At 38.3% G+C, this 16,207-nt stretch overlaps 1 protein-coding gene across 1 annotated transcript in view; it reads left to right on the forward strand.

Moving 5' to 3' along the window:
• Nucleotides 1-5,467: 5,467 nt before the first annotated feature.
• The window catches only part of NEB (nebulin), a 217,375-nt gene continuing 206,635 nt past the window's right edge, over nt 5,468-16,207 (forward strand). Inside the window, exons 1-8 of the mRNA XM_017523188.2 lie at nt 5,468-5,573; nt 6,176-6,259; nt 6,797-6,861; nt 10,199-10,240; nt 11,965-12,165; nt 14,318-14,425; nt 14,895-14,999; nt 15,497-15,601. Coding sequence (XP_017378677.1) covers nt 6,826-6,861; nt 10,199-10,240; nt 11,965-12,165; nt 14,318-14,425; nt 14,895-14,999; nt 15,497-15,601 — 597 coding nt within the window. The 5' untranslated portion in view covers nt 5,468-5,573; nt 6,176-6,259; nt 6,797-6,825. The remainder of the gene's footprint in view (nt 5,574-6,175; nt 6,260-6,796; nt 6,862-10,198; nt 10,241-11,964; nt 12,166-14,317; nt 14,426-14,894; nt 15,000-15,496; nt 15,602-16,207) is intronic.

The following is a 16,207-nucleotide window of genomic DNA, read 5'->3' on the forward strand; positions in this document are numbered from 1 at the left end:
AGATGGAATCTTGGAACAGAGAAAGGTCATTAATTATAACACATGTATCATACTAATGTAAAGTGTCAATGATGGAGAAACTGGGTGGAAGATATACGAGAACTTTCTGTACTATCTCCTGAATTGTTTCTGTAAATCTAAAACTGTTCTAAAAAATAAAGTTTGTTAAAAAGAAAAACCCAAATTCTTGTGAATATTCTCGATCCCTTTTCTACTGATTAAACAAAGGATATATTAATTACCTATTGCTGCATAACCAATTGCCACAAACATAGTGGTTTAAACAAGACATATTCATTGTTTCACAGTTTTTGAGTATTAGGAGTTTGGGCAGGGCTTAGCTGGGCCCTCTTTAGGATCTCACAAGGCTGCAAAGAAGTTGTTGGTGAGGTTGTGTTCTCATCTGCAGGCTGGACTGGGGAAGAATATCCTTCTCAGATTATTCTGACTCTTGGCAGGACCATTTCCTTCCAGCTATATGACTAAAAGCCCAGCTTTTTTACTGGCTTCTTCTGGAGTCTGCCCTCAGCTCCTAGAAGATGACAGCAGTTCATTGCCAGGTGGGCTTCCCCACCAAGGCCACCTTGCTTCATCTAGCCAGCAGGAAGAGTCCCTTAAGCAAGTTGGCTAGCAAGATGGAGTCTTATATGTTGAATGTAACCACAGGAGTGCCATCTCAACAAGTTTGCCAAATTCTTCTGGTTAGCAGCATAGCACAGGCCCCATAACAGGAAGAGGGGATTTCACAAAAGCATGATCACCAGGAGGCAGGGATTATCATGGGGCTACATTGCTGTCTTTCTGCCCCAAGGCTTATTCATCTAGTTCACATCCATAGCCACGTAAGGCAAAAGAATTATGGAGCCATGTACTGCAGGCCACATCCAGCCCCAAAGCTCAGCAACAAGTCTCAAGTCCCACAATCCAGCATCCAGTCCCACACTCTCAGCTCAAAAGCCACCAGGGAGTCTTCGGATGAGCATCCAGTTCCAGTTCTGAACGTCTCGGTCTATGCGTATACTATACTTTGATGAAAAGTTTTTTTAAATGCTGGGCACATGTTGTCAAGACCTCCTGAGTTTGTGTCATGGGCACATCCTTAACCTTGGCAAAATAAACTTCCTAAATTGATTGAGACCTGTCTCAGATACTTTCAGGTTCATAACTTATATGTATCCTTTCTCAGGAAAATACTGGAGGATGTTTTCCATCTAATCAAGAAAGTTAAGCAAGAGAAAGACATGGAATCCAGGAAACCCAAGGTCTAATTCAGAAGAGAGGAGGAGAATCCCCAGAAATGAAAGACAGTGGAGAGGGCTCAAGAAAAGCCCTGAGCTCCAGCTGCACTGGAACTGGTCCAGATGGAAGAAAAGACTCCCTGAGGTATCTAAGAAGAGGAAATGAGTAGACTTATAGAACGGTACTTAAAGACATTGAAAACACCAAGAGCAGACTTAGACAGTTTGAGGTGTTAGTGCTAAAAGTGTCTAGAATTATTCTTCCCAGTACCATCGCCACCTGCTACATGTGGCTGTTTGAATTTAAGTCAAATAAAAAGTCTAAAACTTCAGTTCTGCAGTCACACTAACCACATGTTGAGTGTTCAATGGCCACATGTGGCTAGTGGTTACTGTACTGGCCAGTACTGGTATAGAACATTGCTACCATTGCAGAAAGCTCTCTCAGACACGACTTGTCTAAAAAAAATTAAGCCAAGGAAGAAAATAAAAGAAATGGAGAAAAATATCAATTTCCAGAAAAACAAGCCCTTGTAGAGGAAACGAAAAATAATATACAGGGTTCAGCTGTGAATAGCCTTTGGCCAATCATGAAAATGTGTACATTGAGTTCTGAATTGCATGTATAGAACTTTATTGAGGAGCAGGAGGTGAGGCTTGTGGTTTAGATGAAGAGAATTAAAGCCTCATCCTCCCAGATGGGAGCTTAGTAAATGATGCCTATGAACAAAAAATCAGGAAGGAGCAATGTAGACATTTTGTTAAGCGTGTAAAGGAATATAACAAAAGATTCAGCTAAAAGAGTCTAAGTGATGTCTCTAGGGAGTGGAAAAAAGGAAAACAGGAAACAGGAATTGCTGATTTAATAGCAAGTCTTACAAAACTTAAGCTTGATTCCTAAGCTATGTGCATATAGAAGTTGATCAAAATAATGAATCAAAGAAATAACAACAAAAACTTACAATTCCATCTCCCTTATCCTGTCTTTTTTGGTCCCCAGGCATGACACTTCTGTATTTTCATATTTAGGGAAGCATTATCGAAGTTCTGCTATTGACACATAACTGCCCTGGCTTTGGTTTGTAGCCAGTTGTACAAGCTTCTAGTCCAATGCCTGTATATTCATAAATTCTTGGACTATTGTCTGATTTTAGAAGCTTCGAGGTATTTGGTATTTCAGTTAAATACAGAATAAAGAGTGAAGCTTCCAATAAAATGTAAAAAAAATGGTAATAGTAAAAATAATAATAGCTAACACTTACTGAACACTTACTATGTGCAAGGCATATAATAAGAACCTACGAATAAATCAGGGTGTCAATATATTCTCATTCCATAGATGAGGCCACAGATAGGCCAGTAAAATAGAACTGTTATTTCATCTCTGGAGGGCTTCATTCCAGATTAGAATCTGCAGGATTTAGTAAGGAGGTGGCAGTGTTTTCCTCCTGTGTGTCTAGGAGGGAAATGTAAGCTGCTCGCTGGTGCACTCACCCCTGTGTAGCCATGGTGGGAACACAGCCAGCTCTCCTGTGAGTCTCTTACTTCTTATGTGCTTTGCAAATTATTAAGGCAACCTGCAGCAGGCCAATTTAGCAGGGGCTTTGGGGCTTTCTTTTAGGAGGAATTTATCCCAAGAGGTCTAAGCCAGGGTAATTTTGTGTGAACTCACTCTTGCCCCCGCTCCTTTTTAGACCCTGTTCCTGGGATGCACACTTCACTATGAATGGAGTTTGTGGTTCTGCTCATCTGTCGTACTTCTTTTACTATCATGGTGGTTTCAAAAGTAATGTATAAAGAGTGTCTTAGTCCATTTGGTTTGCTGTAACAGAAATACTATAAGCTGGGTGGCTTATAAACAGAAATTTACTTCTCACAGTTCTAGAGGCTGGATGTCTAAGATCAGGGTGCTGGCATGGTTGGGCTCCAGGATGTTCTTTCAGGTTGCCGATGGCCATCTTCTCCCTGTAACTTCACACGGCACAGAGAGGGCAAGGGAGCTCTCTAGGGCCTCATTCATAAGGGTACTAATCCCATTCACAAGGGCTCCACCCTTATGATCCAATCGCTTTCCACACATTGAGGGGAAGGATTTCAACATATAAATTTTGGGAGCACACATTCAACCCATATTGTAAAGGTTTTTCAAGGCTAATAATCCCTAAAGATATTGAGATATATACAGAGGAACCCTCATTCTCTATTGGTGAAATGTAAAATAGTTTAAGGATTTTGACTGGCAACATGACAATATCTGTAAATTTTCAAAATGTGCATATATTTTCTGCCTCAGTAATTCTACTTCTAGAAATTTACCTTGCAGATACATTTCATATGAGTATTCAAAGGTAATGCACAGAGATGCTTACTGTATGTTTTGTTTTGCTTTATTTTGCAATAGCAGAAACCTTGAAACAATCTAGATGTCCATTAAAAAGTAATGATTAAACAATTATACTCTATCCAATCAATAGAATTATTTGTGGAAATTAGAGTAGGATATGTTTATGTGATGTTTTATAAAAGATGTCTATTGCATGTTATTAAATGTATCAATTTATGTCAATATCTATATTGAAAATACCTGAAACTTAACAATGACTACCTTTAAGAAGGTCAATGCTCATTTTTTACTTTATGTAATTTTGTACCCTATGTTTTTAAAAATGGGCCTGTGTTATTTTTTAATTCAACAACATGTTTTACATCATGTAATGACTAGTAAGTCGCAATTCTAGTTTGCAGCTACCAAGTGAGTGATCTCATATTATGTAAATATCCTTTGGTCATAAGACCTGTGAGAATGCACAAGATGAACAGGTATAATTAGTTAAGATGATACAATTATGTTAGATTTATTTACTACCATGTGAATCATGGAAAGGGAAGAGGTACATATATTTGAAATATGAGATTACTTTCTCAAACTTCTGGCCTCAAACAAGCTGCCCACCTCAGCCTCCCAAAGTGCTGGGATTTACAGGCGTGAGCCACTACACCTGGCAAGATTACTTTCTAATGTTTAACTNAGAAGTTGCTAAAAAATTGGCCAAAGCACTCTGTGTGTGTACACAGTGGCGAATAGTCAATAAATAATAATTTTCTTCATTGCTAGAGATCCTGTCTAATGTTTAAATAAAAAAAAAAAAAAAAACAACTATTATAATACGTTTAGTCTCAAATCCATATCAAGATATAGGTGACTCACAGGGGTTTTGCCTCAGTACAGGAGCAACCCAGAGAAACAGCAGTTCTGTCCTGTAAGAGCCTGTGATTTCTGTTGCTATGCGTAAGGATATACAGACTTACAGACAGAATTAGATTTTAAACTAGAAAAAATAATTCAGGAACAAAGAAAGCGCAAGAGAGACATTAAGCAAGTTTTAAGGAAATTGTTGACAGTTTTTACAAAGGAACTGACTTATGTTCAGATTTGCCAAATAGGGCATTATTTTCTCTGTAAGTTACTGATTTCCGTTTTATCGGCTCTTGCTGTTCAAAAATTGAGCCTGTTTGTGTCCGCATTCATACGTTGCTTCTGGGAGCCAGGAGTCATCTGAATTAATAGAAAATCACTAACTCAGTTACATACCAGAGAGGCTCTGTATTCCTAGCAGCTTGCCTTATCTATGGAGGGAGAAGGTGCTAAATAGGATTTTGGTATACCCGCCTTGTTTAGTAACAGAAAAAGGATGGGGTCGAATCTTTCTAATTACACCCTGTGGATATCTTATCTAGTGCCATAGTCAAATGTTTTCACCTTTAACTTCACTCATCACATTGTTAAAAATTGCTTTTGTCAACTTGATGTTTACTGGGTCTTATTCCTCAGTTTCTCCCACACTAACAGCAGTAATTTACCTGTAGCTCACATGGTGAATCTTACCAGGGTGAGTGCATTTGCTGCCATGAAGACAGGACAACTGACGTGAAGAAAGCAGCTATGGAAGCGTCAAAGCCTCTCAAAGTCATGCTATTTTCCACTAAATTCTTTTGCATGAACGTGACATTGAATGGGGACTCAGTAAATGGGAAATTCAACCTCAAATTGAACTACATAGCCTGGAAGTTAGGTAAATTTGATTCCTTTTGAATAGTTCTAAGCAAGCAATTTGTTACCCTTTATCCTTTAGAGGAATTGATGAACAGGTGGTTTTCAGAAGATCACTTGGTAAATTTAGCTTCTGAAATTTGAGCAACTCAAGATCTGATTGGTTGCCCTTGCCACATGATGATTCGGAGCCCAGGCATCACACTGGCTTTTGCCTGGGGTTCTCAGGAGGGGAGAGTTGGGAGAGGCTTTGCTGCTGAGGAAATTTATTTGGTAGATTGAAGGTAAGGCCAGTTTATGACTTTTTCTGTAATACTCTTTCAGGAGATGTTCGACCACTTCCCTTGAAGTATTTCTCGAAGATTTGGGCTATAACTGAGGAAATTAGTGGTAGAAATATGGCTGGAAAAGTCTAACCCCATTGCCCTACTGAGGCCCTACTAATATCTGCTATGTACAGTGTGGGATTAGAGTCAAGTCCTATACTAACCAACTTATTGCTCGACTGAGTTGGCTCTCTTGTCTAACATTTTTTTGCATTTGATATTTCTCCCTAAATATATTTATGTGAAAAAGAAGATATGTTGCCCTATGTTCCTATATTAATCCTGTTCTACTGGGCTTCATTTGCCTGAGGAGTGGCAGTTTCGCTAGCTCAACAAAACCAGCCACTGCAGGGTATTGGCTTACACGGCAAACATCTTTGGATGAAGGGACAGCTGTTCTGACTCATCATCCACTTCATATCAAGAATCCCACTCTCTGGCGTCAAACTGTAGAGGCCTTGAGAGGTCCTTTTGCTATTTTCTGCATTAGAAGCTTAGGCTAAGGACTGACAATCCTATATGTACTTCAATCATTGCTTTACAACTTCGTTGTTTTTCAGGTTTGAACGAGAGCTACAGAAACAAAAGAAGAAGTCTGTAGAAGCCAATGGTGTTCGGGAAGAAAATAACCCCATTGCCTTGAGGTTTCTTTTTTTCTTTTAAAATTTATTGACATGAATTTTTATCGGTTCCAATATGAAGTCTAAGATATACTGCAAACAGTGGATCAGGGCAGTATAGAAAACTAAGTCAGCCCTCTTAGAATTTTGGTGCTGGGGGGAAACATGTCAGCCTCTTCTGAAAGCCAAGCTGACCTTCTTTCACCACATTTTTTGCCAGAAAATGTCTTTTCTCAAAGTGTTCGAAAGTTTAAATTCTCTGTTCCCTGAGTCCAAACTCTCTCAATTTTCTCTCTCCCTTTCCTCAATTTCCTTTTGCAATTTTAACTAAATTGATTATGTAGAAGTAGCAATTCTCAACACTGAAGGAATACAGAGAAAGAAATTTGAAGCTTCTGCTGCTTATACTAGTATTTTAAATGTCTTCTCTCCCTGAGCCTGCAACAATATATGAATTTATGCAATAGTTTAGCTTCAAATTCCAGTTTTATAATGTCATAAGATAATTTCAGTGCTGGGGATAGACTCTAATGTGTTTTCATTTGTACGGAATATGAAAAGTTTGTAGGTGCCACTACTACTCTGGAAAAATGGCAGATGACGAAGAATATGAGGAGGTGGTGGAGGTAAGATTTTTTTAAAAAAACACTGACAGCAAACTGTTTTATGTAGTGACAATCAAAGCCATGTAGGTGAATTAATCATTTGAAAAATACGTTGTCTATTATAACTTCACAAAGAGTCACCATTTAAAGCATAAGAAAGGAATATTTTATGTTCAGTTTCACTGTAATTACGTGGGATTTAGAATTGAAAGGAAATATCACTGTTTCCCACTTTTGCTTTTCTTTAAGCTCTCAGAAAACTAAGTGTGGAGAAAAGGCAGCTTTTAATTCGTCTTCTAAAACTACTTTCTTCCCCAGTTCCCAACCCCGATGTTCAAAGGGCTAGCGATGAAGAGAAAGTTGTGAGAACAGAACTCTGTGTCTTAGTGTCTGCATTATTCAGAATAATCATATGTGTGAAATTGTATGAGCATGTGAGACTTTATACATAATATGTACACATATGCACAGACACACACATACACGCAAATATAAATAAAGGCATGAAGGTCACAGCGACAGTTGGAGCCAGACCTTGCCACCAACTTCAATATATTTACCTAAGTAAACAAGACTAGCTTTTGCCTTTGAATTTTGAATAAGAACAAAGACTATAGTGGGTATCTTGAAAATTTTCCTTCCAATTCTTGGTGGACATCTAACATATTTTACAAAGCTGTTAATCATTTATTTTATATTTATTTTACATCCTTTTGTTTTTAACATCTTATGATTTTTCCTCACCAGCTCTTGCCTTTAGCTTCACATTCAGGAAATAAAACCAAAGGCTTGGAACTATAATTCACATAAATACAGTGCCATGAATCTGAATGTGCTTACGAATTATCAATTAATGATGATGATTTAAACATATGAAAATCTCTAAATGCCTAAGGCACTTGGAGGCAGTTCTGAAAATCTGTGCTTTTTAATAAGACTAAAATTAACTGTAAGAGCTACCCAGAACCAAATTCCAGGTGGCAGTGCCAAAACTGGTCTTTGGAAAATTATTTTAGTGACCAGTCTATATTTAGATGAAGAAAATTTGTTTATTCTATGAATAAAATTGCTTTTATCACTTAACGACATGAGGGAAAAATAGAATGAATCTCATACAATGTAACACTAAACCTCTCTGGGTTAAATGCTGATGACATCTTTCATGCTGATATTATCACTAGTGTGCATTTTGCTTATGTCTCTAAGGGTCAGAAATATCACTATCAAACACTAATACAATTATAAATTAAATTATTTTCCCTGTGATAATAACGCCAGTAGCAGTTTCTAGTCTCCAACTTAAATATCCCTTGTCTTTCTTAGAATAATTTTATACCTTTGCCATTGGAAATTGTCCTTAGTGCTAGACTTGATTGATTTAACTAGATGTCATAATAATGGAGGGGGCTATTTTTAGACATCCCAACCCTACCATTTTGTTTCCATTACAGCTTCTGGGTCTCACCAGCAGGTGTTAAACGAATAGACTGCCTGCCAGAAAATATTGAACAGAGATCTCTTTGACCTCAAAAAAGATCACGAGCATGGGAGGGTGGTGCGTTCGAAAAATTGCCAGGGAAGATTTTAGAAAACAGAGAGGAAATAGCTTTAAAAATATGCAGAAAACAGAGAAGAACTGGCTTTAAAATATATATCTCCTTGGGAATCTTGGACATCTGAAATAAAGTATTACTGTTCTCTCTACTCAAACTTAACTTGGAAAGAAAGAGAAAGAAGCAAGGATGTACTATCTAATTAGTGGCATAGCTCTAAAAGAAGAGTGAGATTTGGCATACAAATTAATGCCAACCATTTAAATAATGTTGCCTCTTTTATAAGCGTGTTTCTAAGATGGATTTACCAAGGGTGAGAGCTCAGCAAAGGTAAAATTGAATGGCTTCCAAAGAGCTGCTTTTACTTGGATACTGAGAAAATCCAAAATAGTTGCGAATCTTCCATTTTAGTTTAATCTTTCTTCCAAAGCCACTGATGTTTTGTGTGACCATAGGAATGACTCCATGTGGCATCAGCGTCAAATAATATTTCCTAGAGTGTCCAAATGGTATTTCTCATGTGCTAACGTCACAACTGTAAAAAAACAATTTTCTGTCCTGTCAGTGCTTATGATTTTTGTTGTGATGTGTAACAACATACAGGCAGAATTAGATTGTAAGTTAAAAGAGTAGCTCAAGAGTAAAGAAAGGACAAGAATAAGGAATATTAGGGCAAGTTTTAGACAATTGTTAACACAGGTGAAATAGAGCAGGCAGCCTATTGACAATGGTTAAATAATTGGATGACAATTCACTGAACCAAGAAAGCAGGCCACCGAGGGAAATTTTGCATCTTAATGTTTTCCCTTCCCTTGAGTACTGTATATGTTTTGGTGTCAGAGATAAGTGAAAATGAAGCATAAAGTGTTATACATCCATTGTTTGACTGAGAAGTGAGCCAAGCGTTTCATCTTTATCCCTTTCCTCGTGTGCTTGGCCTAAATGAGCCTCGCCTTCTGTTCACCCTACAGAGCAGGGTGAGGCTAAGGACAAGATTCCTCTCTCCTTACACATCTGAAACAAAATGTCAACCAGTTCCTTTCCACATCTATTTATTGCTGGTGATGTCAGAAGTAGAACAAAAGTAGACTCGGTTTCAGAGCCAGGCTGCAGATCCGTCATGCAGGCCATGATGACCTCAGAGCCACCATGGCAAATGGCAGCCTACATTTCCCACACTTTGTGATGAAGAATCTTCTCATTTTCCCCTTCATCTCTTAGCATTTACAAATTGAGGACAATCACACTATTGAAAGGGATTCACCCATCACTCCAGAAGAAACTGATAACTTACTAATCAGGGAGGTATAGGAATAATTGAGATGTGGATACACTTTGGGATCTTATGATTCCCATGATACAATCCATTTAAAAATGCATTCACACTTGAGTTACTGTTTTATTTTATTGTTAGTTTGCAAACAGTGAGTTTTATCACAGTTCCTCTCTGCCCAACCCACACACTCAGGATCTTTTTATTGTATTCTCTTCTCAGCAAATTCTATCTTGGGGACCATAAGAAAAAAAATTACATGTCCCAGTAAAGTAAAATAGCTTCTCTTAATTAAAAACAGCCTGATACACTTTTCTCAGCCCTCTGCACCTCTTTGTCCATTCGGGGGGCATCCACTTTAGCTTTCCTCAAGTATTACAAGGTGAAAATGGGTTCCAAAGTATGAACAGGCTTTCCCACAGACATTCCAAATCAACTGAGCTAGTGCAGTCACCTAAGTGGTTCAGCTGAGGAGAGGCGAGGTGGTTTCTGCTTTGGTTCTCTTGCCAACGCCTTTGTGCTCTATTTACAGTACTACACAGAAGAAGTGGTTTATGAAGAGGTGCCAGGAGAGGTAAGGCTCAGTCCACAGCTGCATAAACTGCATTCTCATTAAAGCCGGAAGAGCTTTCTTCTTTTTCACACTCCCAGGGCCACAAAAATAGCAAAAGAGATTATCTGACAGAAGTTCATCCACCTACCTGTGCCCAGAAGCTGGTGTGAAAACACAAACATTACCTGTTTGATGGGTTATTTCACCTTTTTTTTTGCTATTCAACAAACCCAAGACAGCAGGGGTTGGTTCCCCCTATTGCTCGTGTGGGAATTTTTGTGTGGATGACGCTAATTAGAATGTCAGCGGCTATCACCATTAACCAACTGTAGCAGAAGGGATGGTCTTGGATTTGTGATTGGCATAGGAACAAGCAGTTTTGTTACGTAGCGTTGTAACTTGTAGGACACCATCTCTGCCACCAGGGATAGTGCCTCCAAGGGTTTGTCCCTGGTGATGCATTGAAATGCTACTCAGATTTTAGCACATTAGGAATTCTAAATAAGCTATTACCATAAATATTCCAAGTTCAAGCCCTTTTTTTTTCCAAGGCGAAATCCCTAACTCATGCTTTATCTTCTTCATGAAGCTGTTTCTCTTTGAGCATGACAAACAGTGATATGGATGGTTAATCCTGAAGCTTGTTCAGAGAACCTGTGACTGCACAGAAACTAACATCTATGGATGCTGTAAATTGGTTTCTCACAGTCAACCATGCCTTAGTAATCATGTGCAGAAAACAACCTATTAGCAATGATGTGACAACACTAGAAGGGGGTTTTATAAATGTACAATTTCCTTTCTAGGTTCTCTTTTCATAATTGATGCTGAAACTCTCTCTTTGGTACAGATGGTATTAGTTGTGAAGGGAAAGATACTGTGAGATGGATTGAAGACTTGGCTGCTTATCTTTTTTTCTTACATGCATTATTTTTAACCTTGGACTAGACCCAAACTTTGAGTCTTAGTGTCTTCCACTATAGCCTGCTGTAAGAAATAGTAATTTCCCGCCTACTACATAGATTGGACTGTTGTGAGGATAATTACCCCATTATGTTATCATCATTATTCTTGTCCAGCTAAGCATTTATTCGTGTAAATGGTACTGCAGTTCAGTTCACCTTAATTAACTGACTAAGCCAAGGAAATGAAAATATCTTATAATATTGATGTGATTCTTTTTTTAAAAAAAGTTCATTATTCTTTGTCTCCTACTACAGTGGAGAATGCCTAAAACCCTGCAGAATGAGTGACCGATTTTCCCTTAGTCATTTACAAGTTAATATTAAAGTCAAGAATTTGAGCTTTGTTTGATTATCTTAACTTTTTGTTCCCCAATGTCAAGTTTGCTTTTACTTTACCCAGACAACTTGATTTTCAACTGTTTTAAAAAATAGTTTATTGCTGATATTTCCCCCTACTTTGAAGTATTTGGGTGTCTTTCTGCAAATGTAAACTTAAGGCAATGGTGTCTTTCTGCAAATGCAAACTTAAGGCAATGTTGCAAAGTAATAAGGAATAAGATTTTACTCCACACAATCCCAACAATCAGCATTCAGATTTACGTAACATAATGTGCCTTCATATGGCTTTAGTGTGTGGTTTTCTGCTTTGGCTTACTTTAGATCTGGAAAAGTAACACCAGGAATGTAAATCTGACTTGAAGTTAGAATAATATATACTGAGATCATGGTAGCACAGTTTTTACTTTCACGACAATGTTGAACTCCGTATCAAATTTTCAGACAATAACAGAAATTTATGAGACTACGACAACAAGGACGTCTGACTATGAGCAATCAGAAACTTCCAAACCCACTCTGGCGCAGCCAGAACCAGCGAAGCCAGCAGAGAGGAGGAAGGTCATCCGGAAGAAGGTGGATCCTTCAAAGTTCATGACCCCCTACATTGCACACAGTCAGAAAATGCAGGATCTTTTTAGCCCAGTAAGTTTCAAACAACTTCTGCTAACCTGGTTTGATTATTAAGAAATTACTGATCTCAGCCCACTCTGTTTTGGATACTGGCTGGATTTTATTTCTCAAACTTGTATGAAACAAAAACTTATTTTGAAAAATATGGGCTCTTATGACTGTTAAATTTTTATTTTATGCAATTCATTTGTACCATTGCAGCATGAGAAAGCATTCTTATTGAAATCATTCCTGCAAGATAAGCACAAGGCCAATCATAAAGCATTTATTGGTATTTAATCACTATTAGCCTATCTAGAATTATGAAATCATAAATATAGATTTAATTGAGGTCAGTTCACAGAAGCTACATAACATATTTAAACTATGTCAGCAGAATAGCTTCTTCAGTAGACTAGCTAACAGTATATAAAAAGGAATATAAAGAGTTGTAGGATGAAGAAGAACATTTATTTTAAAAAACCAAGATCAGACTAAGAACTCATTTGAAATTGAGGACCTAAATGTTTGACTGTACCTTAGAACAGTGGTTGTTAACCGTGGCTTCACACTGGAATCCTCTGGGAGTTTTAAAACTCCTGATGCTCAGGCCATTCTAGTTTAATTGGTTCAGAGTTAGGACCTGTGCACAAAGACTTTTTTTTTTTTTTTTTTTTAAGAAACAGAACCTTTCTCTGTAGCCCAGGCTGGAGTGCAGTAGCTTGATCATAGCTCACTTCAGCTCCAGACCCTTAGGCTCAAGCAATCCCCCTGCCTCAGCCTCTCTAGCAGCTAGGACTATAGGTGCATGCCACAATGTCTGGCTAATTAAAAAAAAATTTGTGGGAGTGGGATCTCCTATTTTTTTTTTCATAGAGGCAGGGTCTTGCTGTGTTGCCCAGGATGGCCTTAAACTCCTGGCCTCAGGTGATTCTCCCATCTTGGCCCCACAAAACATTAGAATTACAGGCATGAGCCACCATGCCAGGCCCTGTGCAAAAGGGTTTTAAAAAGCTGCCCAGATGATTCTAGTGCAGCCCAGGTTGAGAATAACTGCTCTCAATGGTTCCTGGTCCTTAAATTCCCGTGTACAGTTCTGTAAGGTGTATTGACTGACAGCAGATTTAGATGCATTTTAATGGGTCTCATTTGTTGATTGTCTGTGGTGGGTTGAGGTCTCACTAGGTGGCTTGATTGCACATCCTATGGAGGCTTAAAAAAAATAAAATGTAGCTTAAGAGAACATTGGATTCTATTAACACTAAAGTTTATGTCAAAACCATCCTATTGAGGTTGACCAATAAATATTCACTTTTACTTAGGTGATAGCAGCTCATTATTTGGTAAATTTCTAATTGAGAGCCTTGAATAATCTAAGACAGATTTCTAAAAACAAGATTTTCTTACCTTCTTTAGTGCTGCAGTATTCAGCAAGGATAGAATTTTTTTGTCACTATATTGCCATAAATTCTTATTAATTCAGATCCTATGAACCTAGAATTTCTGATGTTCTGAACAGAATGTCAGCAAAGATCTATAATAGATTTTAAGTGGCTAGTAACTAAATCAATAGTACAATTTAGACTGTTGACTACTATACTCAAGAGTATTCCCAAAACATTTATAATGATAAATTATGCACATTATCATTAAAGCAAGAATTCATTGTGTATTCAGCAGAAATAATGAAATGGCATTCCTAAATTTACAGAATACTCTGTAATTCAGATCTGCCATTAATTCAGTTGATGTCTCAGCTATCTGAACTACTGAAGTTTAGCGGCAACTTGTGAATTGAATATTTTTGTATTGTATTAGCAATCAAATCTTTTCAGAATTAACTAACTCAACTTCTATATTAATTTTCTAAAGTAATTGAGGTTCAGGCTTTTTATATATGCATTCAGACAAAAAAAAAGATTGATAGAATCATTTTAGGATATTTCCAAGACAATAGTCTGTAATAAATTTGTATTGTCTCCAAGATCCAACCATGTTTAGGAGACACAATTATCAAATCTATTTTAGTTTTTTGCTGAGAGTCAGGGTAGGGAACAAAAAGAAAGCTGTTACAATTGATAATTGTTATAACTTGAAGGATTTTTTAAAACATCAGATGATGTGAATATGTTGCCTGAAATTTTTGCCACTGTCTTGTTAGGCTAATATCGGACATTCTTTTCAGAACAAATACAAGATGAAGTTTGAGAAAACAAAAGGACAGCCATACGCCAGCACAACAGATACCCCAGAACTTCGCAGAATCAAAAAAGTACAAGATCAACTCAGTGAGGTGGGCTGCATTGCTGAAATAAAAGAGAGAGACATTCCTACTACTGGGAATTGTGGGCTCCAAATATGTGCTGGGAGAATAAGGAATTGAATTACCGTGAGCTAGGTCACAAATCTAGAAAAGCATCAGCCATAGATCATGTTGCTGTAAATGTGAAACCAAACAGACTTCTAAAAGCTTGGCTTAGCCATTTAGCTTAAAGGAGACTATGAGTGGAAGCTCCAACTCACTGTGGTCCTCAACCCTGCTGCCAAGAAGCAGCAGGCTGGAAATCCAGCCAGGCAAGCAGACAAGCAGTAAATGCAGGTGCTCTTTTGAAGATCACAATTTTCCAGCTAAAATGCAGAAACTATGCTTTGTGATACAGACCTAGAGTTATTGGGGTAATGCTCTGTGGTTGTTAGAAATTCCTTAATATACTCACATGTTCATGGCTGTCATGAATTCTAACTGTGCATTATTTGAGCAGGTTAAGTATCGAATGGATGGTGATGTTGCTAAGACTATCTGTCATGTAGATGAAAAAGCAAAGGATATTGAACATGCAAAGAAAGTGTCGCAGCAAGTCAGTAAGGTAAGGCAATGATATTGATGGCTGGGGTACTCAGTAGCATATGCATCACCTCTGCATGGTCTTAGAGGAGAAAATTGGACAGGCCTGATCCCGCTTACCAGCCTCATAGGCAGTATGAAGTCAATACATGCATTCATCAGGGAGGCTGCACAGATGACTGAAGTGGCCTGTAGAATGTATGGGTGGTTGGAAGGGTCGATTTTCTGCCCAAAGAGGCAGCTGTGACTCGGCTCCAGGTTGTTGCTGCATGGAATACAGTCCCAGTGTCACCAAAGAAGCTGAGGAGATAAATTTTTAGTTGAAAGAAATTAGAATTCTAAATCAAAAGCTGACTATTGTAGGAAGAGTATTATAGCATGTTGGCATGGTCAATGTTTTCCTAGTAACACATCAGCAGCCTTTGAGCCAGAAGCCTTCAGGAGTCTCCCTTTGTTGTTTAAATCCTCATGCCTTTGGGTGAGACCTCAAGCCACAGGTCCTCTCCTCCTTCTATCTAGGTTTTATACAAGCAGAACTGGGAAGACACCAAGGATAAGTACCTGCTTCCTCCTGATGCCCCTGAACTTGTCCAGGCTGTTAAGAACACAGCCATGTTCAGCAAGGTAAGGGCCTGCTCCATCGTCACTTCTATCTCCCCATGTCATCCCATCATACACTTTATATAATGCTTGGTGAACTCTTGATCATCCGGAATACAATTCCCCAATGTTTTTATGAGTAGCCTTGAGACATGAGAGACTGCAGGGGTGGGGCTTGATAAAAGGAACTGAGAGGCAGAGTGGGGAGAGGGTCCTTTGGGAACTTGAGCAACCTGGGCGCAGAGGGGAGTGTCTGTGGAGAATAAAGGTGTGCTGGAGAGCCAGCTAAGAGAGCCTCAAAGTAATATCTCAAAATTTTCTGTAGACCCTGTGCTATACTTTGGATGTCCCTGGCTATTACTCTAATTAGAGGTTTATTTTGTGACCCATCTTGCAAGTGTACTATATTGCCCTGAACTAGTGCTTCCTGGCTCCTTACATTGTGCTAGTACTTGTAAGTGCTATTAATAAACAATGACAACAGCAACAACAACACAACAATAACAACAAAAAAACAACAACAAGGCAGGTAGAGTCACAGAGAAGAGATGAAACAAAATTGGACCCATCTGCCCCTCTGAAAGTACGAAAGAGAAGCAGGCCATGCTATCAGTAAAAATGAGTTGGGTG

Source organism: Cebus imitator, unplaced genomic scaffold, assembly GCF_001604975.1.
Source record: "Cebus imitator isolate Cc_AM_T3 unplaced genomic scaffold, Cebus_imitator-1.0 Scaffold27, whole genome shotgun sequence".
Classification (NCBI taxonomy): domain Eukaryota; kingdom Metazoa; phylum Chordata; class Mammalia; order Primates; family Cebidae; genus Cebus; species Cebus imitator.